Source organism: Martes martes (assembly GCF_963455335.1).
Source record: "Martes martes genome assembly, chromosome: 12".
NCBI classification, from domain to species: domain Eukaryota; kingdom Metazoa; phylum Chordata; class Mammalia; order Carnivora; family Mustelidae; genus Martes; species Martes martes.
Genome location: NC_137900.1, coordinates 30,558,832 through 30,581,396, shown reverse-complemented (window position 1 = coordinate 30,581,396; position 22,565 = coordinate 30,558,832). Strand labels below are relative to the sequence as shown.

The following is a 22,565-nucleotide window of genomic DNA, read 5'->3' as shown; positions in this document are numbered from 1 at the left end:
TACTCTGCTATGTAGGAAATCTATCTTCATATACTAGGAAACTTTACTGGGAATAGTACAGAGAATGTTTAAGTTAAAAAAAAAAAACTTTCTCCTAATAGTCTTGAAGGTAAAAAGTAACTTTGGAGGTAAATTATCAAAAGAACTGCAGACAGCACCTAGATGAGAATGGCAAGGCAATAAAAAAGTTGATAGGGATCAATCTTGCCTGTAGCCACCCACCTATAACAAATGGGCAAGAAACATTATAATCCAGGAGAGTGAGTTTCAAAAGCAATCATGAATAGCCTTCAATTCCCATTCTGGCAGGAGAAATACTACTGTAATCTCTGCCATCTTTCTAAAGCTCCTTGGGACCAATTCTTAGAGACACACCCATAGCCAGTGCAGATACTGCTGATTCTTTCTCCCCTGCTCATCTGTACCCTCCACTTAGGCTTGGACAGGGAGAGGGCACAATGAAGCAGAACAGCCTGATAAGCTCCTACCATTCCACGGTAGGCTACTGGGAGTTACTGAAATGTTTTATTAAGCAATTTTGGAATAGATCTGTCTGCTAAGCTGGTTTCTCCTGTAGAACATACACCAGAACAAAGAGCAATGCATATTTAACAGACACATTCACTATTTTTCTCCCTTAACCAGATGTTTAGGCTTGATTCATCATTGAGAAAATTGAAATCAGGGAGGAGATTTTCAAAGGCATTGGAAGGTCCTGATCACTTGGACCCCCTGAGAAGCCTGAACAGAAAGATTAATTAAAGTTGGATTCCAAGATTACCAAAGGATCTGCCCATTACAGGAAGCTCTTGGTCTACACCTGGTTCCTGAGAAAAGCACAGAGCCTCAAAAGGTGCAGACGTTCTATGGTCATGGCCACCTGTGGGCGTACCATGTAGTCACAGGTCCTCACGCTGTCCTGATCACACCAACTTTGCCATAGAGACTAAATAAATAAATAAATAAAGTGCTCTTTCATTTTTTTTTTCTTTTCATTAAATCTTAAATAGTGAAGTCTGAGAGGCAGCTTTTGTTTTCACATCTGTTCAAATGAAAGATGAAAATTGAAATCTCCCTTTGGGTAAGGGCTGAACTCTGTAAACACATAAAAAGTAATAAACTTCCTTGTCTTTGCAAAGCAGGGAATCAGGAGTACTATAAAAACATACAGGACATGTAAATATATTCATTCAATGGCATCTGAGTTTCTAAAAGGACACAAACTTTTAAGGATCTTTGTACTGGTGTGAAAAATCTCCCATCCTTAAAGCAATCATTCAAGATTTTTGCCTGGAGATAGGCAATATTACTGTGAATGCGGTTTTCCAATATTCAGGAAAGCCTAAGACAACTATGAGTCCTGAATTGTCTTTACTCATCCTCTGGAGAAAAGCCAGCTGTTTAGAGGAGTCACCACAAATACATATTAAAGTCAAGTTTTCCGCATGTTTAAAAATGACATTCAAATCTGAAAAAAACACTTAGATGCAAATTCCAAATCTTTTTTGTTTTTGGTCTGCTTTCTTCCTGGAAGAAATAACAGTTACAACCCAGCCACATCTCTATTTATATATCTCTATATCTACCTATCTAGTTTTTAAAAAGATATTATTTATTTATTTGACAGAGGGAGAGAGACATCACAGAGAAGGAACACAAGCAAGGGGAGTGAGAGAGGGAGAAGCAGGCTTCCCACTGAGCAGGGAGCTTGATGCGGGGCTCAGGGCTCGATCCCAGAACACGGGGATCATGACCTGAGGCGAAGGCAGACACTTAATGACTGAGCCACCCAGGTGCCCCTATCTCTATATATTTTTTAATAGTGCTTTGCTTTCTAGAAGAGTCACAACAGGACAAGTTTATGTTGGCTGTCCTGAGCCTAGGTTCCTTTTCTATCCGCAAGAGGCCATTTCTCATTATCTGACAGATCCACCCATCTAAAAGAACAAAGTGACAGCCTTGGGAGAGCAGGTGAATACTGTGGAGCAGACTACAAAAAGAAATATAAAAGCCCCATCTCCTTGGGATCTGCGCCCCTGAAGGCACTGCCATGGCAGTCATCTGTGGAAAAGGCCAGATGAGACAGTGGCAATCAAAGTCTGCAGCCCAGTAAAAGGGAGTGTTCACAAACACCCTCAGTCCTATGTGGCAGCGTGGTCAGGGCATAAATTCCCTTTATTACCTCCTGCAGAAAAAGGCTAGAGCAGGATCTGGGGGCTCCTGGGATAAAAGTGGGAACACTGGACTCAGCACCTCAGGCCCTAGAGTTCAGGGGAAGCTCGGAAGTTTTTGTATCTTTTTGAGCCTCACTACCCTGGGAGATAATTACTGATTTGGGGATCAGGATCTAGGGGGCAGGAATCTGGATCAGGGACTCCCATCAATCTCTTCCATATTTAAAATTCACAATTCTACCAGTTCTTATAGGATTTCCAGAAAGTAACGAATAGGTCCTTAGAATCTCATAGCCGTGACACACTTTTGAATTTTTATATGTATTAATTACAGTACTGTAAAACTTTCTCTAAAGACTATTTGGGCAGGGAGCCCAATATGGGGCTTGATCCCAGGAGCCTGGAATCATGACCTAAGCCACAGGGAGATGCTTAACTGACTGAGCCACCCAGGCTTCCCTACATTTCCCTCCTTCCTTCCTTCCTTCCTTTTCTTTCCTTTTTTTATTTTTTAAGATTTACTTATTTTAGAGAGAGAGAGTGCACACAAGAGAGTGAGTGCTCGAGAGCAGGGGAAGGGGCAGAGGGAGAATCTTCAGTGGCTTCATACCCAGTGCAAGTCCAATGTAGGTCTCAACCTGGGGTTCAATCTTAGGACCCTGAGATCATGACCTGAGCCGAAATCAAGAGTCAGACAGATGCTTATCTGACTGTGCCACGCAGGCACCCCATTTTTACGCTTTAAAAATTATGAAGGACCCCAAAGAGATTTTGTGTGGGTTTTACCTATTAAATATTTAAAATATTTATTAGTCTGTTAAAAAATCAATAACATGTTTTTATAGGTTTTTTTTTTTTCTTTTTAAGATTTTATTCAAGAGAAAGAGCAGGAACAGAGGGGAGGGACAGAAGGAGAGGGAGAAGCAGCCTGACGTGGGGCTCGATCCCAGGACCTGGAGAATATGACCTGAGCTGAAAGCAGATGCTTAACCATCTGAGCCACCCAGGCTCCCTGAGTGTCTACGTTTTACATTTCTGTAAATGTCTTTAATATCTGGATTCATAAAGCACAGCTGGATTCTCGTAACTGGCTTTTGCATTCAATTTGTTGCAACAAGGTAACTTTTGGTTGGAGTATCTGAAGAAAATCAGTATCATAGATATGTAGTTAGAAAAGGGAAGAATATTTTAATAGCCTTTTCAGATAACTGGAGATATTCTTTTTTTATATTGTATCAAAACTCAAGGTTAATTTCATGTAAAACCTGAAACTGTATCAGTAAATTTTTTATATTGTTAAAATTAAAATACATGAGTATATCTTGTACTTTGGCTGGCTTTTCTCCCCAGCATGATTTCGTGGTTATCATTCACTGGTCATTTGAAAATATCGATTAACTGAGCTATGCAGATCTTCAAAACATTGATACATTCAACTGCACAACACTGGAAAACCATATGTGTTGTTATCATCACCTACTGCATCAGAAAAAAAATCTTTTAAGTAAAGGGAAAGTGTCATGGTCATGGTTTTTCAACATTTTAGTTTTCACTCGAAAGCCTGACTTTTATTCCTGACAACACATACTGCCCGTTGTTTTCCTTGAAGTACAAACAAAACTCACTAGGTTCATTTTTAAGACATTATCTACCAAATATACAAATTTAAATAACCAGTTTGTCAGTACAAGTGATGTTTTATTAAAAAAAAAAGTGGCTAGTTCAGTTTCCAGCTCAATTAAACAAATGCTTATGTACACTTCCTATTTTATCAAACAGAATAGAAAAAAAGATGAGTATGAAAGGGTTGAGATTTGATAAAATTAGCCATGTTTTATCAAAGATATAAATTCATCAAGGATATTCATCAGAGAAGCTAGTTTTCTTTTCCTGCAAATATGTAACAGTACAGAACCTAAAGGTCATGAGGCATCATGGGGGCCACAGCTCAATTCACACTGAGCTGCCAGCACTTTGCTCAACATCGCTTTTGCACCATTAGTACAAATGTTAACAAGTGGAAAGTGGACTTAGAAATATTCTGAAAAAAGTTCTGACCTTGCAGACCCCTACAAGAGCCTCCAGTATCTTAGGGGTCCATTCCATGGATGACACTTTTGAGAACCACTCACCTACCAGAAACTGACATCCTTCATTCAGCACACACTTGCTACCTCCATGCTGGAAAACAGACCAGGCTGATCCAGAATGGGTTTAGGTTTCACCCAGCTTTATGTCTACACACAGGAAAAGGCTCCCGGCTTAGCGAGGGAAAACAGAAGAGTCTTTCTGTCTAGAAAAATGATTAGCAGCTCCAGGCCTGGCTCTTGGCTTTCTTCACCAGATAATAGTAAAATATTCTGCACATGTTGAAAGTTACTTGTCAGAGTATAAACTCCTACATTTTGGTCTGTTCAGGTCAGTTTAGCATCTTTTGATTATTGCTCTACATTTAAGGCTTTTCATGATCTGTTCCCCCTATACAGCCTTACTCTTTCTGATGTCAAATATAGGCTGGTCTGGTTAGGCTAGTCTTCTCACTACTTCCAGACACATCATGATGTTCATTTTTGGAGTCAAATTTCCTTAGCCCTGCCTTCTGCCCAGCATAGTCCTACCCATTCTTGAAGGTCTAGATGCATGAGACTTTCCTTACATCCCTTTATTTCCCCCCTTGCATTGCTACTTCAATTTCTCACTTGATAGCTTTACTATATAAATGGAATCTACTAGGTGCCTTGTTAGCACAGTAGGTAGTGCGTCAGTCTCATAAATGGAATCTACCTTGACTTAAGAGTTAATGTAATCACACACAGCATACTAAGCCAAGCAGCAACAATGCTGCATGTAGACCAAAAATCCTAATTTCACACACCAAGGGAATACAGCAAAATCAAGGGGCCCTCTTTGAATAGGTAGGACCCTTGTACTATTGGAAACTATTTTGATTGCTTAGATCTTACCTGTGTAACCGGATCTATACATGCCTCTAACAGAGGCATGTGTGTTTTTGTGTGTGTGTGTGTGTATGTGTAGGTAGGTATGTATATGTGTATAGAGAGAGAGAGGGAGAGAGAGAGAGCGGGAAAGTGAGGAGGAGAGGGAGAGTCCTGAGTCATGTACCCAACAGACTTCCAGTAAATGAATGTTGGATGAATATAAACTTACACAAACATAACACAAGTAAGAAAAATTTTTGGAAGACAATTTACCAAAAGCAAAATTTCTTCCTCTGAAGGTATTCATTACTTCACCTGGCAACAATAACAGCATAACCTTAAATACTGAATAAAAGTAGGATATGTCTTTCCAATTCCATTTTTAAGCAACTGTTGGCAGAGTCATGAAAATTGTTTACAGATTAATTGAAAGTTGATTCTGATAGTAACTTGGCTACGGGATGATGATACCTTTAAAATAAAACATAAAATCTTGACATAAAATCTGTGAGAGCTGACTCTGGTTACGTTAACAGGGATATCAGCCTCATCAGGAAATTGGCAAAAATATCACAAATTCCATAAGAAATTTGCAAAAGAGTCCCAAATTTCATATTAGATCAAGGACCACAGTCCAAACCTATTTATCCTGCCTGAAGCCAATCCACCACACAAAAATTCATGTTTATGTTAAAAATTCCTCCCATTTTTTATTTGTAGAATCTCTTTGAGAAGGTTTTATTTAGTGTCTATTAGAAACTCAATTAAAATTAGTAAGCTCTGATTGAATATCTAGGTACCAGGTACCTAGCTTTTGGGAATAAAAGAGTAAGACTCAGTTCCTAACACAGAAGAGTTTCACAAGCTAACCAGGAACACTGTGGCAAACATTGCTGATGGCCTTCCCAACAGCCACTGTTACTCTTTGTTGTCTGAACAAAAGTGGAGTTCTCTTAGAGATGTGTTTGGGGAAGATGGATTGCTCTCTCGGTTTTTGGGGGGATAAACTGAGGTTAGGCAAGCTAGTAGGCATGTTTTGCAGGAAAGACTGTTCTCCCCAATAAAGGGAGACAAATATGAAAAGAACCACACCTTTCTGTCTTTAGATACATTTGTATGAGAAAATGAGTTCTTGAGATGCAGTAGTTATCCTACAACATGAGGCAAAAGGCCCAGGGACTAAATGGTAACTTACTAAGGATAGTGGGGCGGAAGATGAGAGAGCCTGAATCCTTACAGTGTCACTGATCTGTAGCACTAAACCTGGACATAGCCCCCAACAGACTGGCTGTTATGTGAATTAGTTCAGTAGTCCATTGTATAGGTTACTTTTATTAATTAATCAATTAATTAATCTTTATTGAAGTAGAGTTGACCTATGTTACATTAGTTTCATAGTGATTTGACAAGTCTCCGTGTTATGCAAGGCTCATCGCAAGCGTAGCCGCCACCTGCCACCATTCAGCACTACTACAATACCAGTAACTGTATTCTCTGTGCTGCACCTTTTATTCTTGTGATTTGCTCATACTGTAACTGGAAGCCTGCATCTCCCACTCCCCTTCACCCATTTTGCCCATCCCTCTCACCCTTCTCCCCTCTGGCAATCATCGGTTTGTTCTCTTTATTTATGGGTCTATTTCTGCTTTTTGTTTATTTATTCACTTGTTTTGTTTTTTTAGATTCTGCATATAAGTTAAATCCCATGGTATTTGTCTTTCTCTGTCTGACTTCTTTTACTTGGCATAATATCCTCTAGGTTCATTCATGTTGTTGCAAATGGCAAGGTCTCTCTTTTTGGTTTTTTTTCTTTTTTCTTTTTGGTGGCTGAGTAAAATTCCATTGTGTAATATACCACATCTTCTTTATCCATTCATCTATTGATGGACACCTGGGTTGCTTCCATATCTTGGCTATTGTAAATAATGCTACAATAAGCATAGGGGTGAGATACACACACACACACACACACACACACACACATATATATTTTTTTTTGAATTAGTGTTTTCACTTTCTTTGGGTAAATACCCAGTAGTGGAATTACTGGATCATATGGTATTTCTATTTTTAATTTTTTAAGAAGCCTCCATACTGTTTTCTGTAGTGGGTGCACCAGTTTGCATTCCCACCAACAGGGCACAAGGATTCTTTTTTCTCCACATCCAACAGTTGTTTCTTGTGTTTTTTATTTTAGCCCTTATGACAGATGTGAGGTGATATCTTATTGTGGTTTTGATTTGCAATTGCCTTACAATTAGTGATGTTGAGCATCTCTTCATGTGTCTGTTTGTATAGGCCACTTTTAGATGGTTATTCTATTCCTTACAGCTGAAAGCATCCTGTAGACATACTATAATATCACATGCTACAGTGATAAGTGCTATAGCATACACACACACACACACGAAGATGAGGAAGACATTCACATTGCTTTGAAGAAGCCTGAGGGGCAGCCATCATTGATGATCCAAGGGGCAGGAGTTCAATAGGCAAACACAGATGAAATGGAATTTTATTTTATTTCTTTAAAGATTTTATTTATTTATTTATTTATTTTTGACACAGAGAGAGAGTGAGCACAAGCAAGGGGAGCAGCAGGCAGAAGGAGAGGGAGAAGCAAGCTCCTCGCTGAGCAGGGAGCCCAATATAGGGCTCAATCCCAGGACTCTGGGATCATGACCTGAGCCAAAGGCAGATGCTTAACCAACTGAACATCCAGGTACCCAGAAATGGAATTTTAAACAAAAGAATCACAGGAGCAAAGGCATAGAATGGTAAAAGTCCATGGTGTGCTTGGAGACTGGGTTATAAGCTGAAGGCTGACCAGAAGAGCCTGTTTATCTTTATATCCCCAGTGTCTAGCACAGTGATTTTACACAGAGTATTAGTAACTTTGAATGAGTGTAGCAGAATGAGACTGAAAAAGCAGGCTGGGGCCCAATTGAGATAGGCCTTGTGTGCCATGGAAAAGAAGCACAAAAAGACATTTCACAGAACTTTGGAAGACAGAAAATTAAGGCCCAAGTTTAGATGTATTATTACTGCTAAATGAGGAAGCTCATAAAGTCATGCATGGGTAGGGATATCTTTTCTGATACGGTTACCTATGTTCTCCATTCTTGAGTGGTTTCCTATTCCAGCACTATGGCCAACAGATGACAAAGAGTGAGTAAAAATCAATACCAGCCTTTATGCTGCTCTAAAATGACTAATATCCTTATGTGATCTGCCAGCGTACCCAGTTTAACATTAACTTGTGGAGCTAAGAGTGCAGGAGCCTTGACGTCATAGTGAAGATTATTGTGCCTTATGTAATACTTTCGCGCACGAATTCCCAATGATAAACATTTTCTAAACTCTCACTCTGTGCTGCCTGTTGCTAAGTCATGGTGTTTATGAAAGTGTATGCCAGATAGTTTTAAGTATCTAAAAAAATTTTTTTAAAGGATATATTCAGTCCACCTGAATTTTTTGTTCAACTGCTAAAGTAAGGGTGTTCTTCACAGGCAAGTTATTTTGGAAAATTAGACTGATTTTTCATACTGGAAAAGTAAAATGGAGTTAAAAAAAAAAAAAGTAAAACCTCCAAACCAAAATAGAAGCCAAAGGAACTGAGGGAAAAAACACAACAGAAGATAGAAGTGTTGAAAGACTATAGGGATCTAAGATTACTGATATTATTGGGTCTGAGGGAAATCACTTACCATCTCATTTTTAAAAATCAGTAAAAACAATTCATTTGCATTAAATAGTCTCAAAGAATCCTCCAAATTCTGAAATGCTATGATTCTCTCATCTTAAAATTTTGTTTTATTCATCCTATAAAAATTCAGAATTCATATGCGTAGAGACAAGAGTCTCAGATGACAAGGCAATAGGTGTTTCCATTAAGTGGCCATGTCCAATTGATACCACGGTTTTCACAGAGGGATAAAATATAATTTGAAAAGGGATGTTATGTGTTTAACTTTCTTTAAGTCACTAGGTAGAGTCAATCACAGTTCAATGAGATCATATATCTTTAAGTTTTTATATTGTTAATGAAAAAGCATTATTTGAAGACATAGTATTTTTTAACTATTTAGAATCTTCCAACTATTCTAAACGGAGAAATTGTTTTAAGAAGCAACATCTATCTTCTATGCAATTGGAACAATGACTGACTAGAAGAAGAGTTAGAATCCAACTACTTCTTGATAAGCAAAGATTATTGGTATCAGTCCAGTTCATTGTTAAATTGGTTTATAATTCCTTTCAAATGCATTTTTCCTATAGAATTCTTCATGAAAAATGAGCCATAGCTCAGGTGGGTTCTTCATCTATAAAATTAGAGAACTAGACATCTTCTATGGTTTTCTAACACATGCTATTATTGGTACTATTAACAATAAAAATCATATTAGGACATTGTAGGGAGTCTCACTCATCACCTTTACTGATCAGCAATAATCATAATTACAAAAATAAAAATTTATATTATATTCTGAGTAATTTCAATGTCTTTCTTGCCAGAAGCTGAATCTGTTTTGTACAGAAGCTCAGCAGTCAAGTTACTCCAGTAATCCTGGTAACACCACTGTGAGGAAGGATGTCATGTCTACTCACAGCCACCAGCTAGGAGGGGACTAGGTGTGTATATTTAAAGTTAATATCAGAATCTCCTTCCTCTGACTAGGTAACAGGTGTTCTTCATGAATTATTACTATCTTTCTGAATCAACCCTAGTTCCAAAGATAGAAAGTCTTCATGCCAACACTAGTTACATAATGACATAAATACACACACAAAATTAAAAAAATCTTGATCTCTACTCAAATTACTTGAAAGAATAACTTTCTGATACAAATACCATAAAATTAGCATCTAGCTATAGAAAGAAAAATGATAAAACCATAAAAAATCTCACCCAGTAAGAGTTAATTTTGTTACATGCTGAAACCATAAACCTTCCTTACTCAACTACTTCATAAACCAGTCATTTGTGAACGATTACTTTAAACCATCATGCCATTCACTATCCTGAAAAATAGGATAATGGAATGCTATATCTCCCCAAAGTCGGCTTCATTGTAAACAGTCCATCCCTCCTTGGTGACTCCAAAAGCTGTATAAACATACTGCAATCAAATCCACCATAGCTCATAGAAATCTTTTCTTTAAGTAATCTACAAAACGCCAATCTAATGCGAATACAAGAAAGAGGAGTTCTTACTAACACAACATTTTGTATTTACAGTATTCTGAGCAGTGCTTAAACCTGCACGGGTTATAAAAGGCACCCTTCCCCACGCTCCCCCCCAGCCTGGGCTGACAGCGTGCTTGGGCCTCTCATTTACACCACACTGCAATAACATAAAGAAGGGTTTACTATTAATCCAGGTTTTACTACAAAGCGACCCGTTATTTCTCTGTCAAACACTGGCAAGAATGCCAAGTGTCTGTCATCCAATTCAGGGGATTAAGTCTTCTTTTATAGTCTGATACTTGTACCAATTTATAAAAATACAGATATAGTTTCTTAGAGTTGGTCACAGTCTATATTTTGGCGTGGATTCAGGCACAGAGGTTGACCATGACAGCTGGCAGGAAACGGAGGGGAGAATACATCCCCTCCTCTCGGTCACCACGTCTCAGTTGCCATAGTGATTAATCCTTAATTGAATGCTGTCTTTGTACATTTCTTTTCAGAAAACTTTAAGTATACTTAAGTTGAAAACACGCAGTTGATTGAAAAAATGAGGCCCCACATCACAAACAGGTATAGCTAAATTCTGTTACATACTTCCATATATTAAAAGAACAAATTAACTCTAATAAAGGTATTATCAGTCCTTTCAGATGCTTAAAAACATTTCTTTCTAGTCTGAATTTAAACCTAAACCACCCACATTTCCCCTCTTGTTATCAGACATCTCATCTTTTAAGATAAGCTGTCTTCAGAAACTGCTCTAAAATATCTAAACTTAAGGCAAAACGAGTTCTTATTTTATATAGTTTGTATTACTAAATAACCAAATTTGATTAGAAATTTATTTTAGGAGAGACAGGTTTTCATTCAAGACATCTATATAATATGTAAGTTGAAACTGATTTATAAAAGTCTGAATTATAAGAAACACGGAAAAGATAGTATATTTGAGGCCTTCTAATATATGGTTGAATTTGAAAAGCAGGTTCTGAGCTTTTGTCATTTTGATTATCAATAATTACATCAAAAAGACTGAGAAACTCTAAAAGGATCATAGGAGTTCATCTAGGATTGTGGTGTACATTACTTCTTTTTTGTAACTTTTCCATTTAGTTAGTATACTCCTTTGCAATTTAGTTAAAAGCTCCTACTTACATTCAACTATAGTATTCCTTGGAAAGTGAAACACTTGCATATTGTGACTACTGTTAAATGTGTGTTGCCTTCATACAAGTAAATAGGATTTGTTTCATTTTCTTAGGAAGTGAGACAACACATCTGCATCTGGCTGCAGACACACACACACACACACACAGACCACACGCAAGCATATGCACACACACACACGCACACACAATCTTTTCAAACACAAATAAAGGTCTCTAATAAAACTTTGGTGACAGACAAGAAGCACTCAGAAGAATTCTCAGTAATAAAGATTCTGGATGTGAGCCCCAAGATGAAAGATACTGTACTGTAGGTGGGAGGTCTGGGGATTTCTGGAGACTTTAGAAGAGGTTTGCAGATATTTTCTGACACTATGGCTGAGCCTCTTTTGCTTTGTTTCTCTTTACCTTAGTTTATTCTCTTTTCTTCCCATAACAACTTTCAATTTTTTTGAAAACTGCAAATTCACCATTGCCACCACATGCTATCACCACCACTGCTCTACAGTTCTCTCACTGAATGACATACGTTATCTCTAACCAAAGATGATGGTGTGTTTCGGTGATTTACTCATTAAAGGTGTTTAAGTAATTTTGACCAGATATGATGAAATCGGTGATTATGAATTTTTTTACTTGGAACATCTGCAAGATGACTCTGAAATGTCATCAATATCTCATCTATGTAAAGTAATATTATTTTAAAAAGTCTCTTCAGATATCCTAATTTAACCATCTTTATAAATCGTTTTAGTAAAAAGAGAAAAAGGATACTACCATAGTTCCATCTCCCTGACATTACTGAGGTGGTATTTAGTTTCCAGAAGATTTATAATGATGAGAACCAAGAATATGATATACAGAGATAATATGAAAGGACTAGTCTGATGGCAGAGTGATGTCTCACTCATTTGAATGTCAGCAGCTATAGAGATATCTTGAATTAAAAGTAGTCTCTTTAATCAGTGAATCAAAATTAAGTAAATCTGTCAGCTTTATGCAAAAAAGTTACTAATATCTCCAATTCTAATACAGAATATTTAGAATAAACTAATATAAATTATAAAGTACTGATGGCTTTCTATTTTCATAAGCAAAATCTCAGTAGTCACATATAAACTTCTGAAGGATATTCTACCATGAATATTCTTGTTTTTCTTTTTAAGGGAGTCCCAAGCCCCAGATTTGCTAATATCACCCATTCTTTTATTTATAATTAAATATGGTTGCATACAACTATTTATGGATTATTTTTCCTCATTGATACCTCCCTTCCAGGGGAATTAGAGACTGGACATTAGTCTTACCCAGTGGTGACAATACCTATTTCTCACTGAGTGCTTACTTTGTGTCAGATACTGTCCAGGGTGTTTTACCTCATTTAGTCTTCACAACAACTTTTTGAGGTAAGAAATATAATTATTTTGTATTTTAAACACAAAGAAATTGAGGCACAGAGAAGGTAAGTGCCTTTCTCAGGGTCACACAGGAAGTATGAAGTAGAGCTACAATCTAAACTATGACATTCTGAATAGAGTTCACGCCATAGGCTAATTATAACTTTGGCCCCTGGAAGATTACAGAGTTCAACAAATTGAAAATGAAACTCATTACATAAGGCCTTTATTACTAATCAAACTAAAAGGAGGAAAGCGTGAGACATGTCTCAGGAGTTGTAGTTAAATGTCAAAAAAACCAATAGTTTCAGTCTTTGATGGTGGTGAAAAATTAAGAACATCATAAATACGTAAGATCACTATTTTGAAAATTCCGATTTTCTTATAACAAGTAAGAATTTTCTTTTTTAATCCTAAATCATGTACTGTCTCCAAGTGACTTTTGTATATAGGTAATAGATTATAACTTTCAAGAAATTACAGCGGTATTATTAACCTGATGTATTAAATGGTAGAGGTAAAATTTGAGGGACTGAATCTTATTCTGTTGGAATTATACTGTATCAAGTATTGATTTAAAGAGGTTGGCTGCTCAGATGAGCATGTTTGTACAGACTGTTCTTGGCCTGCTAGCACTGGTGGCATGGGATGGGACCTCCTGCTTAGTGGCTTTAAAACTTCCTGAATATTTTACACCCACTATGATTTAGTCATTTAACAACACATTTCTTCATACACCCTGCAAAAAGGTTTACTAAGCTCGTCTGTGTGTGATGGGGAGACATACAGCCTCAAAGGGCATATTAGAAATCCTAGGGGATGAATATTTCAACTTGTTTCTTGGTAAGAAATGTCCCTCACTCCAAAAATCACTGTGAAGAGACAAAGTTTCTGACGAGATTATGCTGTCTACCTTAAGAATGTTAGGGCTAAAAAAGATTGAGAACTACTGGGATTGCTAACGTAAGGATAAAGGAACTCCCTTGTCCCTGTTCCTTGGCCTAATTAAGGGCAAAGTGTATTTCTACCATTTTAATTTTTTACAGCTTGCCTTAAGAAGGTTCCAAAGGGACCTTTATTTCTTTTATATTTAGGTGGTTGCTTCTCAGATCCGCTTTGGAAAGAATTACATGAGACTGCAAATTTGTTTTCTGAGAAATATTTAAATAAACCAACAACCAATATCCAGTTAAATGATTTCATTAACATCTGCTACAGGGGTTTGCCAAATTAGCTGATGTTTTCACATTAAAATTTGTTTGTTTGGATAAGGGCATGGTTAAAAAAAGGGGGGGGTATGGTTGAAAAAATACAACCTTAAGAAAAAATTAGTTGTCTATTTAAGAGATTCTGATAGGCTCTTCTCTCTAATATAGCAAATTTCTGGCAAACCCAGCATGTTTCTGCTTACCTTTTTCAGATAGCTCGTTTACAAGGTAGACCAGCTATAGAAATAGCTCTCTACAGTGTTGGTTGAGATATGGTATATTCCTAGATCAAATGAGAATATATAAAAAAGGCAGCATATGTGGGTCATGAAAGAATGCTTTCATGTGTTATATTGTGGCATTGTGCCTTTGGATTAGAATGAAAAATGCTAAAAGCACAGACTTTCAAAGTCCGTTATTTCATTTACTCTAAGGATATTATCAAACAACTGATTGTTCACTAGATCATTCGGTAGTCACCATTTAAAATCCCAGGTGACAAATTTCCCTCAAATTAAGTGCTAGGAAGAGCTTTCTTCCTCCTTAGAGAGCCAGTATTTTTTTTCTTTTTCTTTTCCTTAAGGACAACAATTTAGCTCAGTGCTTCTCAGCGGGGTGTTATGGCATTTTGAGCAGAACAATTCTTGGCATGTGGGATGGTCCCCCCTCCCCCACGACAGCCATTTAGTCTCCCTGGCCTTCAGACATTAATGCCACTCGGGCACTCAGTCACTGTGACCACCCAAAGTGCCCACACACATTTCCAAATGCGGTAGTTGAGAAAACACTAAATAAATTGTTTACTTCCTTTGTTTTGTCTACCAGGAAACTCCAACTTGTCATTTAAAAAAATATCTGGCTAAGAACATTATGTCTTATATATTTGCATTTAACTTTCAGTCCTGAACTTCTAGTTTAATTTATATTTTCCTTGTTTTTGAATTTCATTTTGTATTCTGATTTTATTGTTAGGACAATCCAAATCCTTTGTGGAACCAGAGGAGGTACAAATAAATAAAGATAGCTTGACAGTTCAGAGGCATTTCCCTCGCTTCATTCTTAAAAAAGTAGTACTAACTAGAAACAAAGTATCATTGTTATATACAGTACCGGTTTTTAACTCCTACGCATAAAGTGATAGAAAAACTTCTCAGACAATCAGCTCTTAGGAATAAAGAATAATAAGCCAAAGAGAAGAAAACATTTTTGAAAACATTTGATGAAAGTGACTATGTGTAAATAAAATACCACATTTACATAAATCCTTATTTTTATATAATAGCAATTTTAAATAAGAAAAGCATAGAGGATCTACTTATTACTTTTAACATCATATGAATCCTTTTTAAAAATATAAATTCTAGGGGCATCTCAGTGGCTCAGTCGGCTAAGTGTCCAGCTCTTGATTTTGCCTCAGGTCATGATTTCAGGATCATGAGACAGAGCCCCACATTGGGCTCCATGCTGGGTGTACAGTCTGTTGAAGATCGTCTCTCTTTCTCTCCCTCTGCCCCTCAGCCCCCCACCCCTACTCGTCCCCATGCATACTCTCTCAAAAAAATATATATATATATATGTATATACACATACATACATATATAAATTCTATATGAAGTTAATTTTTGTGCATGCCTTCATGTTAGATGAAAAATTCTGAAGGAAATCCTAATCATACACTTCCCTTTTCTGTATCAGTGTAAGTGGTTTTGATTCTGATTTAACTGAATGATTCCCTCAGATTTCTCATTTTTTTGGCAAACTTTTATTAAGGGGAATTATTAAGCAACTCAACACTATTAGGCATTTAAGTATAGATGTGCCTTTTATTTTTTATTTTTTTTTTCTTTTCTTTTCTTTTTTATTTATTTATTTGAGAGAGAGACAGTGAGAGAGAGTATGAGAAGGGAGAAGGTCGGAGGGAGAAGCAGACTCTCCATGGAGCTGGGAGTCCGATGTGGGTCTCGATCCCAGGACTCCAGGATCATGACCTGAGCCGAAGGCAGTTGCTTAACCAACTGAGCCACCCAGGTGCCCATAGATGTGCCTTTTAATATAAAACATTTTAGCACAACAGTGCTCCAAATGGCATTCTGTTTTTTATACTTGTTTGTATGTCACTTATAGTCTTAGTAGCCACTTTTTTTGAGGAAGTATTTAGAGAAGATCCTATTGAGTAACTTCTAAATACTAAAGATGTCAGGGCCCTGTGTTCTCTTACCTTAGAAGTGCAAACAGCTACATTGGCGGGAAGCTGGGAAAACTGTTTCAATTCAAACACATCCCGGGCTGCCCATCGGCTCATGTGATTTTCAGCTTTGCTGGATCCAATCACAGTCTGGTTGGAGTGAATATAAGCCACTTCCTGAACACCATCTGGGAGGCAATTGGTGTTTATTAAGTGATGTTTCATTGTCAAGCAATAGGGTTCCATGTATACTTTAAAAATTATCAGCAATACACTAAAAAAGAAGTTATCCTTTATTCTTAATCCTCAAGAAAAACATTGAGTTTGTATGTTAACATCATAATATTCTATTTTTAAAAAAAAAATTGAAAAGAGTTCAAACAGGGGCATCTGGGTGGCTCAGTGGGTTAAAGCCTCTGCCTTCAGCTTAGGTAATGATCCCAGGGTCCTGGGATCGGATCGAGCCCCGCATCAGGCTCTCTGCTCAGCAGGGAGCCTGCTTCCCTTCCTCTTTCTCTGCCTGCCTCTCTGCCTACTTGTGATCTCTGTCTGTCAAATAAATAAATAAATAAATCTTTAAAAAAGAAAAGAGTTCAAACATATTGGTCTAGGTTAACTTGGAAATGACTTTTCCTTCTCATCAATATGAGAATTTCTGAGATTAGATATCAACCTTTAGATTTCAACCTGAAATGAGTGGTTTGGCTAAGAAAAAAGTCATGGTGAAGGGTCATCTCTATGGATTTGTGTTCCTATTGATTTAAAAAAGTTGTTTACTAATTTAAACAGCAGTGCTGACCTCATCTATCTGTTCCTTTAAACATGTACTTGATTACAACAATGGAGTGGGAGCTGGGGTTTATGACCAGGGAGTTTCATTTGGTTGGCTTTGTTCAGTTTTACTGTTTGTATTTTGTCTTTTTTGTACATATGCCCAGAGAATGTCAAGACTGGGAGCTTTTTAGGAAATGAAAAAAATTAACTTACAGTTTTTATCTGAAAGAAGTCTAAAAAATAGCTACATTTTTTATTGCTTTGCTTCTAGGCACCTATAATTTACTTTTAAATTGTGGCCATAAAAGAGAAGGCTAGAACTGAGGCCTGTAAAAGCTCCCTCAAACATCTCTGGCAATGAACCTTAATTATGACCTTCAACACTTGTGCTATTTCAGTCCTGAACCTCTCTCAACCAAAACTGATAATTGTGAGAAAACAAATATTAAATAACAAAAAGAACAACCAAGATAATATTCTCCTTAAATCTCAAAATACCAAGTAGTGTGCATGGCAAAAGTTTTAAACCTTTAGAAGGATCAAGGATTCTTCTGGCAGAAAATTCAGTCAGATTTTTCTTAATTTTGATGACATGTTTTATGTATTATTCAAAATAGCTTTAGTTCCACACCACTGACATCTTTTACACAGTAAAAAACAAAAACAGCTCAGCTGATCTTTTAAAGAACAGTTTATGCAACAATTTCTCAAACCTAAATCAAACCAAAGGATAGTCCAGCACTGAGTTACAAGGGTATCAAAATATATATCATAATGAACTTTTGAATAACCACAAAAGAAAACTTTATATGTAAATAAGTCAAACACAATGATTAAAGTTCCTATATCAAACTATCCTTGCTTATACATCAGCTTCTTTCACATAGTTTTCTTTTTCTCCCCCCCCACCCCAGGAATGAGTCAGATACTTTTAGAAATGATGCTAACTCTTAAAATCACTAAGCAGATTCTCAGCAGATGGTGGTAGCTGGTAGCAGGGGAAGCGATTTTTCAATCTCTGAATCCCTACAAAAAATAGCCAGCAATAAGTGAGCAAAACGAAAGGCCACAGACAACACATACAACAAATTAAGATAATAAGACACCCTAAAATACAAATAGATGGGGACAGTCCACCAATGCTAACAAGGTGGCATCTGATGGATCTGAGAACAGAAGAGCCTAGAACAGTCGACAAGTATGTCCTGGAGAGCACAGTGGGCCACTTGGAGATGAGCAGCCAAATTTGGGAAGGTTTTCCGTCCTCCAAAGCTGCGTGGGTGCAGGGGGTGAGAGAACGAAACAAACTAGCTCTTAGGAACTCTCCAAACTGATCCACCAGGGCTCCCAAGTCAGGGCCCCATGATGAAGAAAAACTGCTGGGAGGGAGTCAAAAAGAACAGGATAGGAAGATTGGGAATGAGGGAAAGAGAAGGTCTAAAGCAAAGCAGTGGGTACAGATAGAGGCAGGAAATCCCACAATAGTTTTGAACACTGTACAAAAAAACAAGATATGGATCTTTGTGAACTTAGTAAAAAATATCCTAAACTCTGTCTCACTTAAAAAATTCAGGGAAAATAATTTCTATAAGAATGAGCAAGAGGGTCAATCTCATAAAAATTATTATGAGAAAAAAGAATAAGCAGCAGAATGAAAATATGCCATAAACATGTGCTCACAAAGCAGATTAAAATTGTAACTAATTTCAAAATGAGGTAAAAGACATTAAGAATATGGTAAGATACATAATTCTGACATAAGTCAGAATTAGAATAACTCAGAAATGGACAGACAGGACTCAGGAAAGTTTTGGAAATTAAAAAAAAATTCAAAAATGAAGACTAAACTGCAGGAACATAAGAGGGAACAAATAATAACTAATGCTTTAAGAAAAATGGAAGGATTTTTTTTTTTAAGATTTTATTTATTTATTTATTTGGCAGACAGAGATCACAAGTAGGCAGAGAGGCAGGCAGAGAGAGAGAGGGAAGCAGGCTCCCTGCAGAGCAGAGAACCCGATGTGGGGCTCGATCCCAGGACCTTGGGATCATGACCTGAGCTGAAGGCAGAGGCTTAACCCGCTGAGCCACCCAGGCCCCCCTTGAAGGATATTTTTAAAAAGCAAAAAGAAATGGAAAAGATAAAAGATTTGAGACAACGTGACAAATACTGAAGACAGGCAAAGAAAACTAAGTATTTGAGTAATAGGAGTCTCTGAAGAAGAAAACCAAAGCAAAGGGATACAAAAAGTAACTAAAAATACGAGTACAAGAAATCCTTCCCAAAAGAAAAAACGAGTTGAAACTATATTATGACACTACTGACCCAGAATAACCAACACTGGTATGGGCTGAATGTTTGTGTCCCTCCAAAATTTGTATGTTGAAGCCCTAACCCCTAGTGAGATGGTATTTGAAGGTTAGGCCTTTGGGAGATAATTAGGTCATGAAGGTGAAGTTCTAAAGAATGGGACTACTGCCCTTAAAAAAAGAGACAGAAGAGAGATTCTTTCTTTCTTTTTTAATTTGAGAGAGAGAGAGAGCAAGTGAGAGAGAGCATGAGAGGGGAGAGGGCCAGAAGGAGAAGCAGACTCCCCATTGAGCAGGGAGCCTGATGTGGGGCTTGGTACCAGGACTCCGGGGTCATGACCTGAGCCGAAGGCAGACACTTAATGGACTGAGCCACCCAGGCGCCCAAGAGAGGTGATTCCTGTCTCCACCATGTGAGGTCACAGCAAGACAGCAGCCTTCTGTAGGCCAAGATGAGGCCCTAACCAAGAACCTAACTATGTTGGCATCCTGATCTTGGACTTCCAGTCTCCAGAACTATGAGAAATAAATGTTTAAGCCATGCAGTCCACGGGAGTTTGTTATAGCAAGTCAAACTAAGACAAATGTTCAAACACAATGTAGTACATTTACTGGACAAAAATGAAAAGAAATTCTTTGGACATCACGGGGGAAGAAAAAGAACATGTAATACAACACTTCATGCCAAAAGAAAATGAAGCCTCATATTTAAAATACTTAAGAAAGTGTGAGTCAATGATTTTATATCTGGCAAAATGACTTTTAAGTATAAAGGGCATAGACTGTTACCAACAGGAATCTCAGGGAGTGTTATCCTCGGGAGCACTTCCTGAGGGATCTACTAGAAAATAAGCTTCTGACAATCACACGGACTGGTAAGACACTCACCTAAGGACGGAAGAGGACCATTAAATTTAAAGTTACCTATAGGTCAAGACTAAATGAAGTCTGGTGGGGGCTGTGACTCAGATGGCATACGTAGAGGGGGTCCTGGGGTGGATAACAAGTTCACTATGTTGACCTAGGTGGTCTTCCCTTTACTACCTTCCACCCACTTCCTCATTTGTGCCTCAATGTAGCATTTTGACTATAGAACTATTTTACAAGCCAATTCAAGCATCTGTATCTTACAGAGCTATCTGAATGCACAAAACAAATAATATAACATAAAGTTTTCAAAATATATCTATAGTTACCTAAAAATTTATCCATTGACTCATACACCTGCTCTTGATTGACAACTTTCTCATTTGAAAATTTCATTGATTTTCTTGGCATACAAGTGCCATTTTCCTTATGGTTAGGCAATTTTGAAGAGAAACTGATTCTATCTTTTATAGTTTTTGGTGGATGGCTCTGTTTAGAGAAACTGATGTGGCGAACAGTTAAATCATCGTCTGAGGATGAAAAATCATCAATAGCCTGAGAGTTACAATCTCCATCTGCTGCATACAGTTGATTTGTTTTCTTCATTGTTTTAGGAAAAGTGAGAAGTTCCTTTTTATTTTCCTTTTTTCTCTTAAACCTCAAAGAACTGGTAGTTCTTCGCTTTCTTACTCTTGACTCAGAGGAAATTTCAATGTCATCAGACTCATCACTAATATCACTACTGCCTTTTCTTTTCATAATAGATTTCAGGGTCATGTTCTCAGGATTTAATTGTTTTGAAATTTGTCTATTTCCTTTGACATCAGTCTTTCTATCATCACCACTATTTCTTATTTTTACAGGATTATCTGTTTCAGAATCTTGAGATCCATCCACAAGTGGCTTAAACTTTACACCATTCTTAGGGCATCTCTGAGTCATACATTGTGTAGGAAAGATGACATCACTATCTTCTGATTCTGTGACATTCGGTAGAGTGCCATGGTGGTCAGCTGTATTTTTAAAATGTTTCTCATCACCAGACTCTGAAGAAATATTTTGTTTGAAAATTTTCTCACTTTTATCAAAAATACGTTTTTCATTTGGATTTAGGATACTAGCTAATTTCTGGTGTTTTGAAGTACCAAGAGAGTCATGACATTTCTGATAACCGACATCTTTGGCTTCTGTTGAAAGACACATGGGCTGTTCATCAGAACTTTCATCATCAGAGGCAGTATTTCCATCACTATCATCAACTGCTTTGTATTTTGTTTCAAACAATTTAGAGAAACCACAGTGGAGTAGGGTAAGCTGTCCAGGAGAACCCAAAGCTTTACTTGAGTCAAGTGCTTTGTTTTTAGCAGTCTTTGTTCTTGAGCTCCCCACTGATTCATCATCACTAAAATCACTGCAGAGATCACATGCTTCATTTGTTGGCAACTCCGCAGGTTGTTCTAGACTTCTGTGTTCTTGACAGTCAGTCTCTCTAGACTATGTAAGAAGCAGTAACAGAAACATTAGAAAATGTCAAGATAATATCAAATCTATCACACTGGAAGGGAATTAAATTTGGGCAGATAACTAATATGTCACTTGGCATTTTCTGAAAGTACAGCATTTTATAAACAAATGTAAAGGATTCAATATCACAGTCTAGTACACTGTTTTTTCAAGTTGAATAACCTTCCAAAATAACTAGAAGTTTAAACAGAATACCACGTAATCAATTTATATGTAAGGAAAACACAGAGCAGAGCAGTCAGCTTCTAAAGTGTAGGGACTGATTCTGGTCTCAGAAGTAAAAAGTACACAACTTGCTTACTGTAGTCCAGCACATATTTCCAACCACACTTTAAGAAAAAAAAAATTTGTAGGCATTAACAAAGTAAAGAATTCACAACTGGAAAATGGTTCTAATAGATTAAAAATAAGAATAAGATTTGATAGAATCCTGACCATCAGAAATAAAGGAAATATTTTAGATATTCTAAAGTAAAATTTGCTACAAATTTAAATCCAGTATTTATTCTTTTTACATCAATTAGAGCTAAATATATCCTCTAGTTTCTTAAGACCAAGGCTTTATTAGGAAAAGATTTGGGGAAAGTATTATCCAGTAATACTTTTTTTTTTAAATCCAGTAATACTTCTGCCAACATTTGCTACTCATGTATTTCTATAAAGTTAGAAAAATATTTACTCCATGTTCCAAATCATTAAGCTAGTTTAAATGTATAGTTAAATCTCTAAAAGCAAGAAAAAAAAAAAAACACCCAGCAAAAACAACAACAAAAACCTTCCACATGTAGATTCTTTACTTTTAAAGAGGCCTTATGATGACAATATAGATT

The 22,565-nt window shown here is 37.0% G+C and overlaps 1 protein-coding gene across 1 annotated transcript in view; it reads right to left on the bottom strand.

The window, feature by feature from the left end:
• ERCC6L2 (ERCC excision repair 6 like 2) overlaps window positions 1–22,565 on the bottom strand; it is a 127,622-nt gene that overhangs the window by 13,841 nt on the left and 91,216 nt on the right. The window contains exons 16-17 of the mRNA XM_080819719.1: window positions 20,541–21,705; window positions 16,294–16,448 (exon numbers count right to left, since the gene is read on the bottom strand). Of these exons, the coding sequence (XP_080675845.1) occupies window positions 16,294–16,448; window positions 20,541–21,705 (1,320 nt within the window). The remainder of the gene's footprint in view (window positions 1–16,293; window positions 16,449–20,540; window positions 21,706–22,565) is intronic.